A 19420-nucleotide genomic window follows, 5' to 3' on the forward strand; every position below is an offset into this window, starting at 1 on the left:
CTTTTGGTTTCCTTCCACGCTGCCCCCTTTCCCCCCCCTCCTGCCTGCCACTTCCCAGCCTGACAGTCCAGATTTTCCAGCCGACTGCTGGAGCTGACTTCCTCAAACTTTTTGGAATAAAACTAGCTTCCATAGTCGTCCACTCAGATACGTGCCCTGTGCCTCTCTCCAGACTAGAGGACAGACCATCATCAGGTAAAGCTGTGCTTCCTCCTCCATCCTTCCTTCCTCTGCCCTTCAGCTTTTTATCCTTGCCTGTTGGCTTCTTTAGGGCAGTTGAGGATATTACATTATGGGTGAGTGCTTTCTGGGGGCTCATTTTGTTGCCACATGGATGTTTTTTTGGTTTTTTTTTTATCCTGGAAATCTGCACTGTATCCTGTGAGTGGCCTACATCCTGTAACAGTGATGAGGGCGGGCCTCTCTCCCACCCGCTTGCATTCCCCCAGGCTCTGCTTGTAGTAGTCTGCCTGATTTCCAAAGGGATGGGGAAGAGAGTTTAGAGCTTGGGACACCAACGGTGAATAGAGGGAGCCTTATACTACCATACTGAAGAAGTGGAGGGGAGAAGGGTTAAAGCCATCCCATCTTTGTAAGATTTTTGGGCCTCTCGTCATGGTAACTGTTAACTTTTGACATGGCTGGGCTTGCTTAGAGGGGAATCTCAGGACTGGCCCTTCCGATATAATCAGGAAAAGGGTTGAAGACATGGTCAAAACAGCCCTTGTAGCCTAAGCTTACTCAAAATTGTTAGAACATAAGATCGTGATGCCATGTGGCATGTTAACTCTGCATAGCTGCTTTTGTGAATGAAGTTTTAAACCACAGCAGAAAAAAAAAGATGAGGGTGGGACTGGGTACTTGACCTTCAAGGGGCTGCCTGATTTCCCAGCTTATCCTCATACTTAATACTCTTGTAGCCCTGTAGCAACAGGGCTTTTGATTGTGGAAAAGAGGGAAATCCTTCTGACCACAGCAGCTGGTTGATATTAGAGCAGTTTCCTGAGAAAGGAGGAGGAAGAAAAACAGCGGTAGAGTTGGGAATAGAAGATGGAGGAGGATGCTGGAGAGGTGTCCGGGAAAGGGAGACAGAAATAAGGAGAATGAGACCCAGAGAAAGCAAAACAGATTGGGACGGAGGAAACTCCTTCCAGTTAGCAAAACTTGACTCAGCAGTCCAATGTATATATCTAAGAACTTGGGAAGAATTCTTTTGAAAGAAAAGTAGGTCAGAGTGAGTCTAAGGAGATCCACCAATCGGATCAAAACTTCTACCTGATGTCTATTCAAACCCCAACCTGATCTTGGCTATTCCCTTTTCCTTATCATCCCCTCCGGGCTTGCTAGGCATACTGGAGGGAGAGGGAGAAGATACTAATTAGATCATTTTTACCTTTCCCTTCCACTTAAGCAGAGCTAGAAACCTTTGCATTGAAGACAGGTATCCTAAACCATGTCCAAGGCAAACAGCACAAAGTGAGTGCTCAGTTGAAAGGAATGGATGTGTGTGTGTGGGAGGGTGAGCACACTGGAACTTTGGAACACTCTTCAGCCCACCATCTGGTAGCTTTCTTATTTTAATTATTTTTTCTAACTGCACTAAACTGCTGAAGAATTACCAATATTACCAGTGCCGTCTAAATTTTATGCCTTGGTGCAAAGGTTCCCTGCCCTCTATACATCTCGTTAACACATATTTATTAACATTTCTCTAGTGTGTGTGCTTGGGTGATGTTTCACTAGGATAAAGTACATCAGGAGGAGTAAAGGAACTAGACAAGAAAACCAATGTGATTCTGTGTAGTTTTGATTTCATCCAGAGCTGGGTTCCTGACTCCCATTTTTGGTCGGTTCAGAAACCATTTTCAGCATAAACCCCTTCCCAGCATGACAGTTGTCCTCTGCCCCCATTATCCCTTGTCTAGAATTTGAATGCAGCTTTCATAGATACCCCTTGCATATCCAAAATCTGGACAGTATTCCTTCCCTCAGGATGTGGAGGTTCAGCATCCTTTTGCTGTTGCTGCCATCGGTGGTGAGTTCTGCTTTGTACCCAGAGGAGATGTTAGATACACAGTGGAAGTTGTGGAAGAAATCCTATGGAAAAGAATATAACAGCAAGGTATGTGGGGACCTGGAGAGAGGCCTGGGTTGTGCAAATTGGAAGTATTTAAGGAGTCAAAGCTTCTTCTAACCTATGACATTCTTTTAACTACTAGACCCCCTTCAATATAAATAGGTATAAATTCATTATTAATTTCCCACGCTAAGCAAATGCTACTCTTCACTCATGTTTCACCCCCTGCCCTCTAAGCCTTCCCCCAACTTGTTAGCCCAACCTTAAAACCCTGTCCCTTATGTACTCCCTGACTATCCTACATTGCTTTCTTCCAAAAGACTTCCCAGAATAATCCAGCCCAGTTCTGTGTACTCTCCTGGTTGATATCATCTCAGGACTTATGGACTTAATATGACTATAATATTGTTTATTTCTTTATATACTAATTTACAAGTACTCTTAAATTTTTTTTTCCCCATGCACATTTGTTTAGTTTCCCCACACATTTCTCCCAGAGGATGGGACTATATGGTGTCTTCCTTCTTCTGATCACACTTAGTATAGGACAATACTTAGTGTAGTTTACAGAAGTCATCATCATTGCTGTGTCTTCTGTGCTTAGGTGGATGAGATCTCTCGACGTCTGATTTGGGAAAAGAACCTGAAATATATTTCAACCCACAATCTGGAATTCTCTCTTGGTCTTCACACATTTGAACTGGCTATGAACCATTTGGGAGACATGGTAAGTCTGTCTCATCTCCTAGCTTCAACTTCCTTATGTAAGGGTTAAGTCTCAACCTGGCAGCAGGAACCAGACTCATCCTAAGGTTTTTTTTCCATAAAAAAGTGTGCCTTTTGGATTTCTTATTGCACATCATAGTCATTTTCAGATAGATTTCCTTTCCTCTGCTGAGGAAATAAGTGTATCTGACAATCATGTCTGATGAGGGATGCTCTTGTATCCTGTACCCACAGCATCCATCTTTCTACCAAGAGCAGAGACATGTGTGTTAAATTTTCTGTTCTCTGTATCCCAGATTGTTCACTGTAATTAATTTGAGTTCAGTGTTGTTTTAATTTACATTGTGTATATTGTGTATAATCACTATATATATATTGTTTTCTTCGTTCTGCTTTCCTTGTTTTGCATCAATTCTTACATGTCTTCCCATGTTTCTCTGAATTCCTCATATACATGATTTATTATGGTATAATACTGATTCATTACACATTTCCATAACACAAATTCTTATGCCAGCCTTTAATCAACAAGCACCCACTTTGTTTCCAGTTGGTATTAGGGTTTGGTTTTTTTTGCCACCACAAATACTGCTATTGTGAATGTTTTATTTTGTATCAACCAATGAATTTCTAGACTTGCCTTTTAATTTTTTACTTTGGAATTACTCAAACAAATATTGCCATCTGTCAGCTTTTCAGATGTTTAAAAGAAGCACATTTTTTTGCCCACCTCAGAGCAGTCACTGGAGACACTTTGGGGTCAGGAAAAAAAATTTTAATACCCCAAATTTCAGGTAAAAGTTTTTTTTTTTTAATAGACAAGACAGGGGACGGGGAGGAGGGGGAAGGAGAGAAAAATCTGAAACTTTTAAGAGATTGTGGAACCGAATGTTGTAAACTAAAAGTAAATAAAAAGACATAAATTATTTTTTAAAAAAGTAGAGATTTAAAAAAATAGAGAAAACAATATGTTTAGAGTTTAGGTTCAGTTTGCTTAACTCTCCCTCTAGGATCTCTACTAAATGTGGTCCATATTTTATATGCTACTCTTTCTGCTTCTTTACTTTTTTAAAGTCTGGCAGACAGAGTGAGTTTCCTTCCTCCTCTTAAATTTTAGAGTTTGAAGGTTTGCCCATCTATCCCTTTTCTCTACTCTTAAATGTTTATTTTTAACAAACTCTTTTAAAATTCAAAACTCTGTATTAGGTGCTAGAGGAGACATAAAAATTTAATTGAGACATGATCCTTGCCTCCGTAGAGCTTATAGTCATAGTAGGTGGGGTTTATGTGTAAAAGAGGCAAAAGGCATAGCGAAAAGACCCCTCGATCTGGGGTCAGAAGAGCTGAGTTCAAATCCCAGGCCCATCTGCTTATTTGTCACCATGGACAAGTCACTTCAACTCTCTGGGACTCAGTTTCCTCATGTGTAAAAGGAGAGGGTTGAGCTAAATAAGATCCTTCCCAGCTCTGTGATCATATGACTATGATCATATGACTTGCTCACAAATAATAATAATATAAATGCAAAAAGTTGTAAATATAATGCTGTAGAAGATCCTTCAGGGTAAAGGTCATTATAATCAGTTATCTTTTATGAGTTCTGAATACTACTGATACATTATAATTTTAGAAATGCTTTATGTCCATTTCTGACCAAATTTTAACTTTAAATTTCTCAGCTTCCCTTTTCTCCCTCAGTAATTTCCAAACAAGCATTTACATTGCATAGGAGAAGGCATCAAAGGATATGTCTCCAAAGAATTATAAACTATTAAGAACCATATGAAAGACTTGTCCAAATCACGAAAAATAAGAGAACTGCAAATCAAAACAACTCTGAGGTTTCACTTCCCATCCAACAAATTGGTAAAGATGACAAAAGATGGGAATAGTCAATGTTGGAGGGGCTAAAGAAGGACAGGCACACTAATACACTGTTGGAATACTTATGAATTGGTTTAACCATTTGGGAATACAGTTTGAAATTATTCTAAAAATGATTAACACATTCATACTCTCAGACCCAGAGATTTTCCTCTAAGGCATATAAACCAAGAAAGGTGCCACATATATTAAAACATTCACAGAAGCACTTTTATGGTAGCAAAAATCCAGGAACAAAGTAGGTGACCCTTGATTGGGAATAGCTCAAAAAACTGTGGTACATGAATGTAAATGGACTACTATTGTGCTGTAAGAAACAATGAATATGAAGAATTTAGAGAAATATGAACTGATGCAGAGTGAAGCAAGTAACACCTGGAAAACAGTATATATACTCACTATAACAATGTAAACAGAAAGAATAATAATATGAAACTGAACAGTATTCGATTATAATGACCCAGCTTTTCCCTGAAGAAGAGTTGAGATAACATACTTTTTTTCATTACAGAGGAAGGGATACACACACACACACACACACACACACACACACACACTAGTGTAGAGTAATGCACAAGCTGTCTGACACAATGTATTGATTAGCTTTGTTGAACTATTTTACCCTCTTTGTTTTAAAATCAGTTGTTACAAAGGATGGTTTCCTGGATCAGGGATAAGAAAAGGGATATATGTGGAAATAAAAGTGATATAAAAATCAAAGGCAACAATATGTACTTTTTTAAAAAATGTGTGGGGGAGGATTCTTTTTTTTTTTTTTGCCTTTTGCCTTTTGGAGGGCAATTGGGGTTAAGTAACTTGCCCAAACAGCTAGTTTTTTTTTGTGTGAGTGTGTGTGTGTTAAGTTTCTGAGGCTGGAACCAAACTCAGGTCCTCCAGACTCCGGGCCGGTGCTTTACTCACTGCGCCACCTAGCCGCCCCAGGGGAAATCTATTTAAAGGAAACCTGCAATGAACCTTTTTCATAAAAACAAATAACAAATTTCTGAATTTTGTCTTGAATCAAATTTTTGCACAGATTTTCTTAAAGTGGGGGACACAGCAATCATTATAAGTTAATATTATTATAACAAGTGTTATAATTAAAGTCTATTAAATTTCTACTCTGATACCTTATTATGGAAGTAGAAGTAACCCTGAGTTTTCTGAGACTTTACCAAAGCTCTTTAGGCTTTCTACAAAGCTGGAGAGTCAATAAAGAGATGGATTGCTTGTCTTCTGAGGATCTAGCTAAGTTTGGAGATGCTTATTACCAGGTTGGCTCCATGTGGGATGATAAAATTTTTTAGCCACAGCAATTTTTAAAAGACCATCTACTAAGTTATGGTCAGATTGCAATCTGCCTTACTGAAGGGAGTACCCACATCTATGAAACTAAAGATCTTTGAAATATTGGAATATTTAGTAAGAGAGAAGGTGCTTTTCTCTATTTTTAGCTGTGTAAGCACTCCCACCTCCTAAAATGACTAAGTGAAAAGTCATTTTCATAGAGGAAACAGAATTAGAAAGAGGATCTTTCCTCTACTACCTCCAGCTATGCAGCTTTTCCATATTCTTCACCCCCCCTTGACAATTGGGAGTCAAATAATCGTAGGACTTAAAAGTTATATTGCCAAACCCTTGCGTATAGGAAGACCCAGGCCATATGCTAGACTTTAAAAAAGGCATCAGAATGATAAAAAGGAAAACACATGGTCCAGATTCTTGGGGATCAGGAAGGGTTCATAGAGGAGGCAGCCTTTAAATTAAGCACTTTAAAGGTTGGGGTAAGAATTCAGTGGTCAAAGAAAGGGAGAGGATATTCTAGTCATGGGAACTATGTGAGCAAAGGTATGGAGGCAGGAAAGTATAAAGGTCATTATGTACTGGGGATCATGAACAGCCTTGTTTGGTTTAGCATAATGTACAAAGGAAGGGAGTAACAGGAATCAATAATGGAAAAGGAAGATGGTGCCAGATTTCTATTAGAGAGCCTTATATTATTATGAACTTTATTTAGTGGGCAGTAGAACACCATTGAAAGCTTTTTTGAGCCAAGGACTAACATCACCAGATGTATGCATAAATAACAGTACTCAGGAATAGTGTGAACCCTATCAAAGAATCAAGGCCAGAGACAGAAGAGTTTGTTAGGAAGTTACCAAACTAGTCCAGGAATACTTAGGGGGATGGTAGAGAGACTAGAGGGAAAGGGGACAGATGAGAGAGATATTGTAGAGATAAAAATTGACAGGACTTGGCAAGGACTGAATATGAGAGATAATTGAGACGAAGGAGTCAAAAATAATATAAATACCATGAATGTGGAATGGTGAGAGATGTAATAAAGTCAGTAGGAAAAAAAATATTTTTATTTGGGTGGGGCTGGGGAAGAGAGTAGGTTCTGATGATTCTCTTCTTCATTTCTGTGGGATTTAAAGATTGTCTCTAGACTCCCCAATCAACAAAAAGGAACTTCTAATCTGTCACCTCACATAATTCACCATCTTTGAAATCACTTTCTTCATAGCTCACTTGTCATCTTTCCATTTATGATGCTGATTGTTTCAACCACTTCTGTGTGTTACAGACCAGTGAGGAGGTAGTGCAGAAGATGACTGGACTGAAGGTGCCCCTGTCTCGCTCCCAGAACAATGACACCCTCTATTTCCCTGACCAGGAGGGCAGAACCCCTGATTCCATTGACTACAGAAAAAAAGGATACGTTACTCCTGTCAAAAATCAGGTACTGTCTGTGCTTCCAGGATAGGTGCATGTCATTACCTGCATCTCTGGCTTCTATTTCATGGGATGGTAGAAGGGGTTGCCTCTGAGACAGGAGGCAGAAAAATGAAACAAGCTCCTTTGCTCAATTGCTTTGGAGTTTTCCTGCCATTTTTCAAATGATTATACAGCAAGCACATGGCTGCTACTCTTCCTTTTTAAAAGTTAAGCCTTTTTGGGGTGGCCGGGTAGCACAGCGAGTAAGAGCACCGGCCCCAGTGTTGGGATGACCTGGGATTGAATCCGGTCTCAGACACTTAGCACCCACCCAGAAACACCTGGCCGTGTAACCTTGAGCAAGTTGCTTAACCCCAATTGCTTTAAAAAAAAAGTTAAGCCTTTTTGGTTTTTAAATGTCTTTAACCATTTTTCAGTAAAAAGTGCTTATGAATATAAACACCAGTGGCATCTTAGCTGTAACTAATATCTTCCAATTCTTATAATTGCACATTCAGATATATTTTATATAATTGTAGTTAGTTCCTTTCTTTCCTCTCCCTGTCTCCGATGATTCATTGTAGCATGTAAATAGCCCTGGTTGTGGAAGGCTATTCTGATAGTGTGTAAGTTGGCAGATCTTACCAAGCTGGAACTGTTTTAATTATATGCCTATTGTTTAATGATGAGTGTAGCTAAGTTCAGAGAGGCTTATCTCAAGGTTGGCTTCAGGTGATGTTTTTTGACCACAATAACTCTCAAAGACCATCCAATAAAGAATAAATTTAGGCTGCAATTTGTACTGGTAGAGGGGATGTCCATATTGATAGAGTAATATGGATCCTTGAAATATGGAAATTGTAGTTAGTGCATATGCATTTATTCTGACTCTACTTTTTTTCATCTTGAATAGATATCTCCACACATCTTTTTATTTTTCACAGCTTCATGGCAGTGAACTCTCCAGTGTACTGATATACCCATTTCAGTTAGTAGTTACCTAGCTGCTGGGTATTTAGATTGTTTCCAGTATTTTGCTATTAAAGATAATATACAACTGCTATTTTTTTTTGCTTTTTCTTTTTGGAGGGGCATTTGGGGTTAAGTGACTTGCCCAAAGTCACACAGCTAGTAAGTGTTAAGTGTCTGAGCCTATATTTGAACTCAGGTCTTCCTGACTCCAGGTCCGGTGCTCTATTCACTGCACCACCTAGTCCCCCCAACAACTGCTAATTTTGAATGATGATTATGTACACCTTACATTTGTGAGGTCAGTTTTAAATTTCAAAGCACTTTTACATATACACTATAGTACTTGCTTTTCACAAGAGCCCTTAAGAGATAGAACATATATGATTTCCAAGAACCTGAAGGCAAAGAGATTTCATAGAACCATAGATTTAGAGGTAGAAGGCCTTCAATGCTCCCTCCATTGTTTAGTCCTTTGAGTTTTGTCCAAACCATTTGAATTTGCCTTTTTTTCAACTTTACAAAATACCTGTATGTAGTCAGTGTTTCAGAAGCATAGCCTGAAGTGGGTTGTATTGCATACCAAGGTTGCATTATGACAGATTTTTGAGTATTCAGTCTTGCACAAAGAAGAGTCTTGGCGAAACAAAAAGAGGCACAGCAAATTTGTTCAGTCCAGAAATGAAATGATTGGTACAAAAACACCTACAGAAAGGAAACTACAACATCTGTGTGAAGAAACAACAGCTCCTCTAAATGTGTTATTAGGTGTTATTTTAGGTAAGGATCTTTAGGAACATCCATCTGAATTGTCTCATTCCAATACTGTAGAAGGTGAAGAACAAAAGACATTTTAATATAATGTAATTATATTAAATTAATGTAATGTGTCATCAGCCACTTCAGTCAGTCTTTGTTGTTTCTCAATAATCCAGAGGTCTTTGGAAAGTTTGGAAATGGAAGACTGAGCTCCCACAATCTCTAAAAATCCCCCCAAATCCTTCTAAAGACTTTATTTGGGTGTTGCAATACTCAGAATTAAAAAATAAATTTTTTGTGCAATTTGACCTATTGTACAAAACCCTCACAATTTAATCCTTCACAATGTACAGTCACCTAAAACAGAAATTCAAGACAGCATTAAAAAGTGATTGTGGCTCAGTGAATAGAGCACCGGCCCTGGAGTCAGGAGGACCTGAGTTCAAATCCAGCCTCAGACACTTGACACACTAGCTGTGTGACCTTGGGCAAGTCACTTAACCCTAATTGCCTTGCCTTCCCCTCTCAAAAACAAAGGAACAGCAGCTAGGTGGCGCAGTGAATAGAGCACTGGCCCTGGGGTCAGGAGGACCTGAGTTCAAATCTGGCCTCAGACACTTGACACACTTACTAGCTGTGTGACTTTGGGCAAGTCACTTAACCCCAATTGCCCTCCAAAAAGCAAAAAAACAAAAAAAAAGATTGGGCATCCAGGTGGCTCAGCGAGTAAGAGTATTGGCTCCAATGTCGGGATGACCTGGGGATCAAATCTGGGCTCAGATACTCAGCACCACACCCAGAAATAACTGGCCGTGTAACCTTGAGCAAGTTACTTAACCCCGATTGCTTAAAAAAAAAAACAACAAAGGAACAAACAAACAAAAAAAGTTTTTACATTGTACCGTTTCCCCGATAATAAGACCTATCCTGAAAATAAGCCCTCCCCTTACTGTGTAAGATTCCTCTAAAATAAGCCCTCCCCCGAAAATAAGCCCTATTGAGATTGCTACTGTAGTGAAGGTGATCCCCTGCGCTACACGCTACATTACGGTACCCTCTGTATGCACCGTCTCCCCCCCTTCCCCCCCCGGTGAAACGCACGCCGCACTCCGAGCTGCATCCAATCAGAGCTGCAGCAGTGAGCACGTCATCCTGTTCTTCCCCAGTGATTTGCTTATTGAATAAAGGTACATTTTTTTGTTCACATTTACCTGTTTATTAAAATTGCTGTCAATGTTCATTAAAATAAGCCCTCCCCTGAAAATAAGCCCTCTGGTGTTTTTCTGTCCAAAAAATTAATAAGACAGTGTCTTATTATCGGGGAAACACAGTAGTACAGGCAGCCTGGCTATGCTTAGGTAGTTTAATGTTTGTCTAAAGCAAAGGTTCCCAAACTTATTTGGCTTACCACCCCCTTAAAAAAATTACTTACTACCCCCTGGAGGTATATTTTCTTTAACCCTTTAATAGGTTTTTAAAATTTGCATGATTTCAAAAATATAAAATATTTTTTTTATATTGATGCATCTTAAATTTAATAATTTATTGTAAATTTGTGGTTTTATTCTTGCATTGAAATTTTGATGATCATATAGTATTGTATTGTAAAAAAGTCTTTACATGCAAATATTCCTGCCAGTGCATGTTGGACTTCCTGACTGTGTGACTTGCTAGCCTGCCAATACTTGGTTGTCAAGATCTGTTGGCAGACTTGACCACTGATTGGTTTTATTTTGTCTCTTTATTTAGAAAATAATGTAATTACTGTGACTTTTGCTCTGTTATACAACAGATGAAACATGTACCAATGGTTTTTCAAAAATTTTTTATCTACAAAACTAGCTGTGTAACCTTGGGCAAGTCACTTAACCCCAATTGCCCTCCCCTCCCCTCTCCAAAATAAAAGGCAAAAAAATTTTTTTTCTAATCTTCTTATGTTTCCACCTCCCAATTGCATCTAAGCCTACTATTGTGCCCCCCACCCTCAGCCCGAGGTAGGTTATCACCCACTTTAGGAGCTGCTGAAGAAAGGATGAGTGTATGCTTTTAAAGATTTTGCCAACATTTTCTAGTGTTTATCATCTGAGTTATGTTTCATTTAATGGAGTTAACCATTTATTCAGTTATTATTCAGTCTTGTTTGGCTCTTTGTGTCCCCATATGGGGTTTTCTTAGCAAAGGTACTAGAATGGTTTTCCATTTCCTTCTCCAGTTCATTTTACAGATGAGGAAACTGAGGCAAACAGGGTTAAGTAAGTTGCCCAGGGTCACACAGCTAATAAGTTGTCTGAGGCTGGATTTGAACTCAGGTCTTCCTGACTCCAGGCCTGGCCCAGTTCTATCATTAATCTGAGTTAATATGTTTATTTTCCTATTTTCTGTTTGTGTATTGCTTCTTCCTTCTTGAAAATTTTAAAGTGCAGACTCATATCACTATATTTCTCTTTCTCTTATTGATATAAGAAATCAGTGCTACAAATTTTCTTTGACTACATTCCATTCATTTTGATATGTAGTATCTTATCTATATTGTCTTAGTCGATATAATCTACTAGTATTTTCCCTTTCACTTAAGCATATTTATATTAAAACTTTGATATCTTGTTTTTAACATAAATTTTACTTCTGAATATATCCCCCTACCTTCTCTACCCCTTGTGATAAAGAATAAAAGAAAAAAAATTAAGTAAAACGAACCAATAAACCTGCCAAATTTGAAAGGATATAGAGTTAGTGCACACACGTAGCCCCCAAATGATACAGAAAAGAGGTGTGTTTTCTCCTCTCTCCTGAGCCCCCTTCTCCCAGGGACAAGTTTGGTCAAGCCTAATTATGCAAGCAATACACAATAATGAAACAGGAAAATAAGCAAGATAACTGAGATTCATGGTGGACTATAAGAAAACAGCTAGATGGCAGAGTGGATAGAGATTGCCAGGGAAAACTCATCTTCCTGAATTCAAATCCAGATTCAGACAGTAGTTGTGTGACCCTTGGCAAGTCACTCAACCCTATTTGCCTGCATTTCCTCTTCTGTAAAATGAGCTAGAGAAGGAAATGGCAAACCACTTTAGTATCTTTACTAATAAAATCCCAAATGGGGGTAAGGAAGAGTTGGACACAATTGAAATGACTGAACAACAAGCAAACTATTTGGTTACTTTACAGGACTAGACAAAATAACAACAATTCATTCACAGAAAAAAAGAGCCAAACTCTCAATGGATATCATGGATTAAAAAAAGAAGAAATGACTGGGGAATAGCACTTCTAAACCTAATATTAAATGATAAAACAATAGTGATCAAAACTAGATAAAAAGTAGAAAATTATGTGAGTGAAACAGATAATCTAAGACAGCATCAGAAACTATTGTACTCTATAACCCCAGTGTACAATAAACCTAAGATCAGAAATACTAAGGGAAAAAATCTCTATTTGACAAAAACTGTTAGAAAACTGGATAGCAATTTGGTGGAAAATTAAGTCTAGACTAGCACTTTACACCACTCAGACATCATTTTAGTAAATCATTTTTTACTTTCCACATTGGCCTGCATCTTTTTACTCATTGTATTATTACCCACCTTCAACGCATATTGACTATGTGGCCATAGGCAAGTCAGTGCTTCAGGCAACTCTTGAAGACTTTAAATTGCAAGCAGGGTACCATCCTGCATTAGTACAGGGAATTTGCTCACCCTCTGTTGATGAAATAACAGGTCTAGTTCCTATCCCTTTGAAAGGTCTACTTTTCTATATTTAACTGTATTTTATTTGTAACTCATTATGTGATCAATTTTTGTGTGTGGTCTATATGTGATTTTGTACATTCTATTTGTGCTATATAGTTTTTACTTTTCTCATCAAGAATGAATAGGTGTAGGGGCTAGGTAGCACAGTGGATAGAGCACTGGTCCTAGAGTCAGGAGAACCTGAGTAAAATCTGGCCTGTTGAGACACTTAGTAGCTGTGTGACCCTGGGCAAGTCACTTAACCTTGATTGCCTCCAAAACGCCCCCTCCCCCCCCAAAAAGAATGAATAGGTATGGAAGAGAGTTTGTGAAGCAAGAATCAAATCAGATAAGATGTGTAAAGTGCTTTGCAAACTTTGAGGAGCTATATAAGTGCTAGTTATCGTCATCATCGTTACCATCATCTGAAAAGTGGTATATAAATGTGAAATTATTTTGTTGTTGATTTGGACCTCCTACAAATGTCATATGCTATGGAATTGAATTAAAATTCACTTTACTTTGGTGCAGTTAGGTGGCGCAGTGAATAGAGCACCGGCCCTGGAGTCTGGAGGACCGGAGTTGAAATCTGCCCTTAGACTCTTAACGCTTACTAGCCATGTGACCTTGGGCAAGTCACTTAACCCCAAATGCCCTGCCTTCCCCCCTCCAAAAAAAATCACTTTACTTAAAAAACAACAACAGCAACAACAGAAAATGGGTAAGATTTCAGTAGGTACAAATGGGGCAGAAAAAGGTCATTCTGGGCAAAATCCCAGAAGCCAGTCTAATGTTGATGTCTGTACTATTGCTAAGGTTTACCTCCTCTGCCTGAAACCTCAGTTTTCATGTTTCCTCTGTCATCTTTTCCCTTTGGTGCATCTTCAGTTCTTCCTTGCTATTGGCTCCTTCTCATTTGTCCACAAACATGCCCAAATTTCTCCACTCTTAAAAAGCTTTTTCTCGGTCTGTCTGGCCCCTCCATTTACTGTCTGTCCCATCTCTTTCTTCCCTTTTATTTCTAAACTTTTAAAAGCTATCTCCACCTCATACCCCTAGTTTGTTATTACATGAAATGTCTTCGGCTCTTTGCCATCTGACCCCTACCTCCATCCTATTCAAACTGTTCTCTCAGAGATCATCATTGATATTCTATTCACCAGTCCAGTGGTCTTTTTTCTGTCTTCATTCTCCTTGATCTCTCTTGTAATTTCTATACTATTGACCACTCTCTCCCACGGGATATTCTGTTTTTCTTAAATTTCAGAAGCATTACATGTCCATAGCTCTCGTGGTTCTCCTCTTACCTCTCTAGCAGCTACTTCTTTGTCTCCTCTACAGATTGCTGATACCCCAATGGGCTGTTTTTTGCCCTCTTCTCTCCTCTCACTAAGTTATCTCCTTCAGCAATCTGGTTCATTCCCATGGCTTCTACTGCCATCTTTATGAAGATGAATTATAGAGATAAAGGATATTAAAGCTGGAAGGAAACCTTAAAGATTATCTAGTTCAACTGTATCATTTTCAGATGAGGAAACTCAGATATATAATGGAAATGACTTATCCAAGGTTCCCCAGGTTCAGCACTCATTTTTCTATGCCATATTTCCTCACCTGCAACGTGGTAGGTATAGTAGAAGCTGGAGAACCCCAGTCAAAGCACCATAGGATTTAGGCTAGAAGAACCCTGATTATCTGTTTCATGTGGCTCATTTTGCAAATGAGAGGGTCAGTAAAGGGGAGTGACTTGATTAGGCTAATACAAATCACAGGTAATAAAGCTGGGATTTGAACTCAGATCTTCTGATTATAAATCCAGTGTTCTTACCATGAAATGGCACTCCTAGCCCTCCTCTTTGTCCTTAGAGGGGCAACAGAAACAGACATCCCCTATCCTCATTCTCATGGGTGCAGCAGTAGAAGACACTAAAAACTTCCACAGCAGAAGGCCCATGCTCCTCATAAGCAAAGATGAGAATGGCCCACTCGTTCATGGAGGTGGTTACACAAGTCCTTTGAATCCAGGACCTTCCTGCCTAAGTCAGGATTTTTATTCTATTAGACTGTGAACTGCTTGAGAATTGGAACTATTAGTTTGACACCTTTCTGTGTATTGCCAGTACTTAGCACAGCGCTGGTAGGTGCTTAATAAATGCTTATGACTGACCAACTAGTCCTGATCTCTTTTCTTAGATTGAGGCTGGAAACTCTAACTGTCTACAGGACATCTTTATCTACATATCCCATTGGCACCTCCGCCTCAACTTATCTCTAATCAAGGTCATTGTCATGCCTATTAAATTTGTTCTAATGACTGCATTGATTGTCTGGGGATACCACTGTTCGTTTGGTCTTTAGTTTTCAAGCTTGAGATAATCTTCCCTCTCCATTATCTTTTCTATCCAATCAGCTACAGTGCCTAATTAATTCTATTTACATTCCAAGTATGGACTCTGTCTCCTCTTTTCTGTTTGTACTCTTAACATCTTAACATATGCCCTCATTACCACCTTCCTGGATTCTTATAATTGTCTTCTTTCACATCTACCTACTTCTACTCCTTTCTGCCAATCCATTCTTTTTTTTTTTTTTGCTTTTTGGAGGGCAATTGGGGTTAAGTAACTTGCCCAAGGTCGCACGACTAGGTTTTGTGTGTGTGTGTGTGTGTGTGTTAAGTGTCTGAGACCAGATCTGAACTCAGGTCCTCCTGACTCCAGGGCGAGCACTCTACTCACTGCACCACCTAGCCACCCCATGCCAATCCATTCTTGGTTACCCATATGGAATAAATTGTATTTTTTATACATAGATACACACATGTGTGTATGTGTATATGTATATCTATATGTATGTTATGGTTATGCATATGTACACATCTATATGTATGCATGTTATGTCGTGGTTATCTGTATGTATGCATGTATATGTGTGTATGTGTACGCATGCATACACACATATATGAGATGGTTGTGGTTCACAGATAAGGCTGGTAGTTTTCTGAAGGACCTTCAAGATCCTTTACACATTGGCACTAACCTGCTTTTCCCTTCAGTATTCCAGCCATACTGGACAACTTTGTCCCTGAACACGTTATGCGCATTTCCCTCCTCTATGCTTTTGCTTAGACTGTTCCCAGTGCTGGGAATGCCATCTTTCCGTTCTCCTTTGACTTCTTACCTGCCCCTTAAAGCCCACTTCAAATGTTACTTTTTCTCAGAAGCTTTCCCTGATTCTGTTGCTTCTTTTTTTTTTTAATTTAAATGCTTTATTAACTGCTGATTTACATCATTCGTTTCCGCCAGATTTTGAGTTACAAATTTTCTCCCCGTTTTTCCCCCACCCATCCCCCCAAAACAGCAGTCCCACAGGATATCCCCACCTCCAATCTGCTCACTCCCATATTTTCTCCCATACCCATTTCAACTTTTCCAGTGGATCTCTATGCCTCAGTGCCTGTATATCTTTTTTCTTAATTACATGTAAGATAGTATTAATAATAGTATATATATATATATACACACACACATATATATATATTTGAATATTTGATTTTAAAACTTTCAATTCCAGATTCATTCCCTTCCTCCCCCTGCCACCCACCCCCACTGGGGGGACAAGCAGTTCAGTATAGGTTGTACATGTGTGGCTAATGCAAAACAATAACATAGTAAATGTATTGTAAAAGACTGACTATTTTTCCCTCCCTCCTATCCCACCTCCCACTTGTTCTATTCTCTACTTTGATCCTGTCCCTTTTCAAAAGTGGGTGCTTCCAACTTCCCTCCCCCCCAGCCTGCCCTCCCTTCCATCATCCCCCCTCACATCCCCTTCCCCCACTATTCTCCTGGAGGGTGAGATCCCCTATTTAGTGTGTATTTCCCTCCCTTTTCAAGCCAGATTCAATAGGAATAAGGTTGACCTATTCCCTTTTGCCTTCCTATTCTTCCCCTCCATTGTAACCATTTTCCCTTGCCTCTTCTGTATGAGATAGTTTGCCCCACTCTGTCTCTCCCCATCTCCTCTCATTATATTCCTCTCACCTCTTAATTTCACCTTTTAAGTATCATCCCTTCCTGTTAAATTGGTCTCGTGCCCTCTATCTATGTATACCTGTAAACGTATATACGCACATTCACATATGTATTCATATGCCCGCATACCCTCATATATTTCTAATCCCTTCGACTACTGAGAAAAGTTTCATAGGTTACAATTATTGTTTTTCCATGTAGGAATGTTAATAATTCAACTTTGGCCAGGTGGCTCAGCAAGCAAGAGCACCGGCTCCAGTGCCGGGACGACCCGGATCAAATCCGGGCCCAGACACCCAGCACCACACCCAGAAACAACAACTGGCCATGCAACCCCGAACAAGCCACTCAACCCCGATTGCCCAAAAAAAAAATAGTTCAACTTTGATAAGTTCCTTATGATTTCTTTTCCCTGTTTACCTTCTCATGCTTCTCTTGCTTCTTGTATCTGAATGTCAAATTTTCTATTCAACTCTGGTTTTTTCAGCAAGAATGCTTGAAAGTCCTGTATTCCACTGAATGACCATATTTTCCCCTGAAACATGATACTCAGTTTTGCTGGGTAGGTGACTCTTGGTTTTAATCCCAGCTCCCTTGACCTCCAGAATATCACATTCCAGGCCCTTCGGTCCCTCAGTGTAGAAGCTGCCAGATCCTGAGTTATCCTGATTGTGTTTCCACAATATTCAAATTGTTTCTTCCTGGCTGCTTGTAATATTCTCTCCTTAATGTGGGAATTCCGGAACCTGGCTATAATATTCCTAGGAGTTTTCTTTTTGGGATCTTTTTCAGGAGGTGATCGGTGGATTCTTTCAACCTCTATTTTGCCCTCTGGTTCTAAAACATCAGGGCAGTTTTCTTTGAGAACTTCCTGGAGGATGCTTTCCAGGCTCTTACTTTGGTCATGGCTCTCAGGCAGTCCAATAATTTTTAAATTATCTCTCCTGGATCTATTTTCCAGGTCAGTGGTTTTTCCCATGAGATATTTCACATTGCCTTCTATTCTTTCATTTGTTTGGATCTGTTTGACAGCATCTTGATTTCTCATAAAGTCATTAGCTTCCATTTGCTCCAATCTAATTCTGAAGCAATGATTCTCCTCAGTGAGCTTTTGAGATTCTTTTTCCATCTGGCAAATTCGACTTTTTAAGGCATTCTTCTCCTCATTTCCTTTTTGAGCCTCCTTTGCCATTTGAGTCAGTCTGTTTTTTAAGGTATTATTTTCTTCAGTCAGGCTGTTGACTCTCATTTCATAATTTTCTTGCATTGTTCTCATTTCTCTTCCCAATTTTTCCTCCACTTCTCTTATCTGCTTCTTAAGGTCCTCTATGGCCTGTAACCAGCTTGTATTTTCCTTTGACGCTTTTGGTGCAGGACTTCTGACTTCACTGTTTTCCTCCTGTTCCATGCCTTGCTCCTTCTTATCTCCAAAATAGGAGTGTAATGTTGGAATCTTCTGTCTGCTTTGTTTCCTTTGCCTGTTCATTTTGCCACTCAATGATTTGACTTTTGGGCTTTTTGCCACAGTAGGACTCTGCCACCAGACAGGGGAGTTTTCGTCCCAAACGCTGGGGTTTTCTCAGCTGCCAGAGGTATTAGATGGGTGCCCTCTCTGAGGTCTCCACATGCTCTGGCAAGCTGGACACACACCCCAGGACCTCCACCCTAGACTGCAATCCAGATCCAAGCAGGTTAAAGCAAGAGCGATGACCCCTCAGACTGGTGCTTGGTCCCCCTACACTCTGCAGGCCAGGAGCTGAAGCCGCCACATGGCGCTGGCTGGCTGTGCTGGCGTCTCAGTGGTTTCTTGCTCCAGGGGTAAAAGCCACGCATTCCCACTTCCTGGGTCCCAAAGTCCAGACTGCACTGGCCTTTCACCTTGTCCTTCGCATCTATGTATTGATAAATCTGGAAACGGCCACAGCTGCTGCTAATCTGGAGTCCCTCTGGCTGGCGGCTCCGGTCAGGCCTGCCCTGGGGCTAAAGATTCCTGCCGGCCTGCCAGGCTGTCCTCAGCGGGAGGTTAGCTTCTCTGTGTCATTTTGTGGGTTCCGCAGCTTCAAAGTTTGTTTAGAGTCCCCTTTTTACATGGATTGGGGAGGGTGGAAGCCGGAGCCCCGGGAAGGTCGTGCTTCTACTCCGCCATCTTGGCTCCGCCGATTCTGTTGCTTCTTAATGACTTTATTCCTTAGACATTTCACAACATTTTGTTTTCTAATTCTCTAATGCATTCCCTGTAATTTTGTTGTTGTTGTTTAGTCATTCCAGTCATGTCTGACTTTTTGTGACCCCAGTTGGGGTTTTCTTGGCAAAGATACTGGAGTGGTTTGCCATTTCCTTCTCTAGCTTATTTTATAGATGAGGAAACAGAGACAAACAAGGTTAAGTGACTTGCTGTGATAGTAATGGCAATTAAAGATTCCCCTGTATTGGCTTGGTTTTCAAATTGATTGTGTTAAAACCCAGAGTTTGTTAATCCCACCTGTGGGATGGGCTTGTTGATGTGAAAAGAAAGTCCTGAA

At 39.9% G+C, this 19420-nt stretch overlaps 2 protein-coding genes across 4 annotated transcripts in view; one reads left to right on the forward strand and one right to left on the reverse strand.

The window, feature by feature from the left end:
• Window positions 1–19420, reverse strand: part of BNIPL (BCL2 interacting protein like) — a 479949-nt gene that overhangs the window by 245596 nt on the left and 214933 nt on the right. The gene's annotated exons all lie outside the window — the stretch shown is intronic.
• Window positions 57–19420, forward strand: part of CTSK (cathepsin K) — a 27930-nt gene continuing 8566 nt past the window's right edge. The window contains exons 1-4 of one of the 3 annotated variants that reach the window (XM_069090065.1): window positions 57–195; window positions 1993–2122; window positions 2682–2804; window positions 7275–7430. In XM_069090065.1, the coding sequence (XP_068946166.1) occupies window positions 1994–2122; window positions 2682–2804; window positions 7275–7430 (408 nt within the window). In that variant the 5' untranslated portion in view covers window positions 57–195; window position 1993. Of the gene's footprint in view, window positions 196–272; window positions 297–1977; window positions 2123–2681; window positions 2805–7274; window positions 7431–19420 lie in introns of those variants that run through there. The other 2 variants (XM_069090066.1, XM_069090067.1) reach the window with 2 other exon arrangements.

The sequence above is a fragment of the Petaurus breviceps genome, unplaced genomic scaffold, assembly GCF_028583685.1.
Source record: "Petaurus breviceps papuanus isolate PSGF00001 unplaced genomic scaffold, PetGlider_PUasm1.0 186, whole genome shotgun sequence".
NCBI classification, from domain to species: Eukaryota; Metazoa; Chordata; class Mammalia; order Diprotodontia; family Petauridae; genus Petaurus; species Petaurus breviceps.